The sequence below is a fragment of the Eimeria maxima genome, genomic scaffold, assembly GCF_000499605.1.
Source record: "Eimeria maxima Weybridge genomic scaffold, Emw_scaff1072, whole genome shotgun sequence".
NCBI classification, from domain to species: Eukaryota; Apicomplexa; class Conoidasida; order Eucoccidiorida; family Eimeriidae; genus Eimeria; species Eimeria maxima.
The window spans coordinates 7988-12191 of NW_013564107.1; the positions used below are offsets into that span (position 1 = coordinate 7988).

Here is a 4204-nt window from a genome sequence, read left to right on the forward strand (position 1 = left end):
ATGAAAAGTCTTGCCATTCCTTCATTCATACTAATATGTGCTGCTGTCGCCAAGGGTTACCGCCTTGAGTCAAATGGTCTGGCCAGCAACAGCGCATCTATGCCACCGGGCACGGACGAGGAGGAGGTACCTCGGGCTCTTCCAGCAGGTTTCCCAGCGTCCACTAATAAAGAACATGACAAGCCCATACATCAAGTAGTACAGGAAACATCGTTTGCAGAGGATGCAGGCACCTCTGTAGTCCCTGGAACGGAGGGTCAGGATAGGGGCTCAGCAAGGGATGTGCAGCAGATTACCAACATGCAAAGGAAACACAAGACGAAAGTTCCCGTTCACGCTTCTGAAATGAAGGAGCTGGCCAGTGTTGTCAAGATATTTGTAAACACGGTGAAAGCCGATTTCGTCTCTCCTTGGCAGATGATGGCTCCGAAGGAACACAGCGGGTCCGTCAAATCTCCATTTCAAGTATATTAAAAGCAGTGCACAAGAAGAGCCCTATACACAGACTTTTCCTTGTTCCTATAATTGCATTTTCCCACCTTTTCTTTGCAGCTCGGGATTTGTCGTGGAAGGCCAAATGATAATGACCAACGCACACCTCGTTGCCGACCAGACTCGCGTGCTCGTGAGGAAACATGGGTAAACGACCACACGAATAGCATTTCGCAGCGAGTCACAGAAAGGAAATTATCAAACTAAGTGCATACTATTTGTGAGCAAGGAAACATAACCATTAGATGCTCCGCCAGTTTCTAAGATAACAGCTCCCTAGGACGGCGATCAATAGAGCAAAGAAACAGCCTCTGTTAGAGCCTCCTTTAGCTTGCATTGTTTCATTGTTGGCAGAAACCCAAAGCGTTTCCTTGCGAAGGTCATTGCTGTTTGTCACGAGTGCGACTTGGCGTTGGTAACGGTGGATGATGGAATCTTCTGGCGCGGGCTTCAGCCTCTGGCTTTCGGAGGAGTCCCACATTTGAGGGTGAGGGGATTAGACGTGTAACGAACACACAAGAAGGGCCAAATGATCTTGCAGTCACTTCGCACTGAAAGACGAATTAAACAGGATATACACGGATATGCTAAGATCTAAAGGACAAAGGGCATGTACTGGTCCCAAAATATAATCACTTTGATTTTGGATCCAATATATGCCAGTCTAGGGAAGGCATCCTTTACATGAAGGAAGGTTGCGTCGTGAGAAACGTCTCTAGGCTTGGGGTACACAACAGTGTCACTGAATGTATACATACACGGATGTCTCCATGCAGGAATATGTGCATGCACAAATGCGTTCATGCGTGGGCATGTGCTGTGCTTCAGGAAAGCGTCGTTGTGCTTGGATACCCCACAGGCGGCGACCAGTTGAGTATTACGGAAGGTGTTGTCAGCCGGGTGGGGGTCTCGATGTATGCTCATTCTTATTTCGGGTACGCGTTCGCAATCTTTCAGCTCAACTCAAAGCCGCTTTGTGAAGTAGCGGCTCCTTAAATATTACACTGGGTCAGCTGCAACTGCAAGAAAGCATTGGTGAAGCTGCAGCGGGGAGGTGCTCAAGTGATTTACAGGCGCTGGAGCAGATTCAGTGGCAGCTGCTCTTGTTTTGCTCTTGTAGGCTTCTTACGGTGCAAATTGATGCTCCTATAAACCCAGGAAACTCGGGGGGTCCGGCTATTTCAGCGGGGAAAGTAGTTGGAGTTGCATTTCAGGGTTTCAGCGAAATGCAAAATGTCGGGTACATAGTGCCATATCCGGTAATTCGGCACTTTTTAAACGATATTGCTTTGCACAGAAGACACACCGGCATCGTTTCCATGGGAATCAAAGCGCAAACTATGGAAAATGATGGTAAACCGAACATCTGCATACTTTTGTAGTGTGAGCAGCAAGCAGCAAAGAAGACGAGGCGAGGTGACAATCCCCTGTTGAGGCGTACACTGTGGTGCTATTCAGGAAGTGTATAAGTGGTTGCCGTTGCGATACCTGTGCAGCTCTAAAACAGTTCAAGGGCCTGCACACTTTGCCGCCCGAAGCGCTGCCGGAGAACGTGACGGCCTCGGGAGTGTTAGTGCTGTCTGTAGACAAACTCCGTTCGAACCTATACATGCAAGGGAAGATAGCACTGCCGATTTCCCGCTATGAACAGCTACAGGAGGCTCGAGATAACTGTGAATTGGGGGCAGCGACGGAGAAAATGCATACCACAGCTTCCGCTGAGGACTGTCAGGGCAGGTGCCCGATCAAGAAGAAGCCGTGCCCTGCTCTTGTCGAAGATCAGCCCCCAGGAGAAGCTGATGACGGCAGCGCGCAACAACGAGATGTTAAGGAGGTCCCCTCCAGAGTCATCTGGCAGCCCCAAAACTGGGCATCCAGCAGGCCGCCATCTGCATGCATCCTGTGCAGCAGCCAGAGGTCCCCTAATAACATGAACGCAGAGAGCGGACCCATCCAAGTCCAAGCGAAAGGCCGTCCTTCGTCTGCACCCCCAGCAGTATTGACGAGCCTGCGTAAAAGTGAAGAGGAACGGATGGCTAACGGGGAAGCGACGGGGCAGGAAAACAACACTGAACATTCTGCTGCAACCCAAGAAGAAACGGACGAAGAGGAACTGCCGCAGCAAAATCTCCGGATCTCCCCTGCTGTCATTGATGTGGAAATTGCAGTCCGTGCAGTTAAAGAAGAAGACAAAATAACCAATGCAGGGACGGAGTCAGCGAAAGATGAGACAGCAGCTTTGAGTGAGTCCGCATCCACAAACCTCAAGTCCTAAAATCCCATACCCTGCATGAGAAAAGGCCGTTCACTTTGCGTGTCTCAGAACCCAAGTAAGGCTTGGTGTTAGTTGTTTGAGATGTAGGAATCTGAGTTATGCGCCCTCAGGGGACGAATCCTCCGCTTCAAATGCAGAATTGAAGAAGGCGCCGTCACAAAGCACATCGACAACGAAAGGTGTATTTAGGAATCGACGCAAAGTCCACATGGAGGGCGAAAAAGAGAGGAACGAGATAAGCTGGCACCCGGAGGAAAACCCTGAAGCCGAATCCTCACATCATTCAACCGACAATTTTGTCCCCCCCGTTCCAGCTTCAACAACAACACCAGAAGAGAGACCAGCACCAGCAACGCGAGAAGCAGCCCCAACAGCAGCTGAGGAAAGCTTTCTCCCACCCCGAGCGAAATTGGAATCGCTTCTGCATAAACTTCTCGTTGGTAAAAGTACAATACGCCAAATCAGGAGCCTTCTGCGCACTCCAGAAAATGAACTAAATGGACCTGAGAGGAGAAAAGACGGTAACTTTGGAGTTAACAACGGTTTTACTCAAAACCGAGAGCACAAAACCTCTCCTACGACCCAGAATGCAAGTAGCGAACAAGTTTCAGTTGCTGTCGCGGAGCAGCAGGAGGCACCAACGAGCAAAATGCAGAAGGAAACCAAAAGCAAGCTGGGAGAGGAAGACGCAGCCATGCAGCAAGCGACGAAGCAGGAGCAGCTAAAGGAGCAGCTCAACGCTCCGAATAGGCCTAACCAGGAAGAAAATGGAAAATCAAAAACCAGCGACAAAGATGTAACACTGGCTGCCCCTGTACACACACTCGTGGACAACCCATACTTTGATTCCCGGCTGCTGGATGAAGAGGAATTCCTTGGTTTTAGAGAAGGCGATGTCATCCTGTCTATCGGCAAATACAGTAAACCCTAAGACATAAACCCTGGAATACTGAGTCAAAGCGATTCACATACAGATGTGCGAGTACTGCATCTATACAGGAGTTCAGTCGTGCACTTTGAATAGCCGCGTTGAACTCCGCTGACCACATTCAACATCAAAATGCTAGCCCTAAACCACCATGAGATGGGCTCGAATGCGTGCGATGCAGATGTGGCGGATGACGGGACGGTGTCTTTCAGGTGCGTTTATTGCTGTTGTGACTTTTGGCTTCTGCGTGACGGTTTCGTTGGTGGTGCTAGTTGTTTACTCCCTCTATGTTCGTCTTCAGCAGCGTTGGCTGCACGCTGCTGCAAGACCTTGTCTGCTGATGAACTGTGCGTCACAGAAACTTGGAACGGGTTGATTTTAGTTACGTCATTACCGAATACTTCAACGGACAAACCACATGGGCATACGTGCTCAGAGAAGGTCGTGTTATCAAAGTCACTGTAAGTGGGATATATATATATATATATATATATATATATATATATATA

General features: G+C 49.2%; 1 protein-coding gene across 1 annotated transcript; it reads left to right on the forward strand.

The window, feature by feature from the left end:
• On the forward strand, nt 1–3698 carry EMWEY_00048220 (trypsin, putative; the record flags this gene model as incomplete). The annotated part of the gene is made up of 7 exons (XM_013479342.1): nt 1–443; nt 553–639; nt 847–979; nt 1321–1427; nt 1613–1845; nt 1989–2735; nt 2878–3698. 7 exons carry the CDS (start codon nt 1–3, stop codon nt 3696–3698), a joined length of 2571 nt encoding a protein of 856 aa, XP_013334796.1.
• Between the last annotated feature and the right edge of the window lie 506 nt (nt 3699–4204).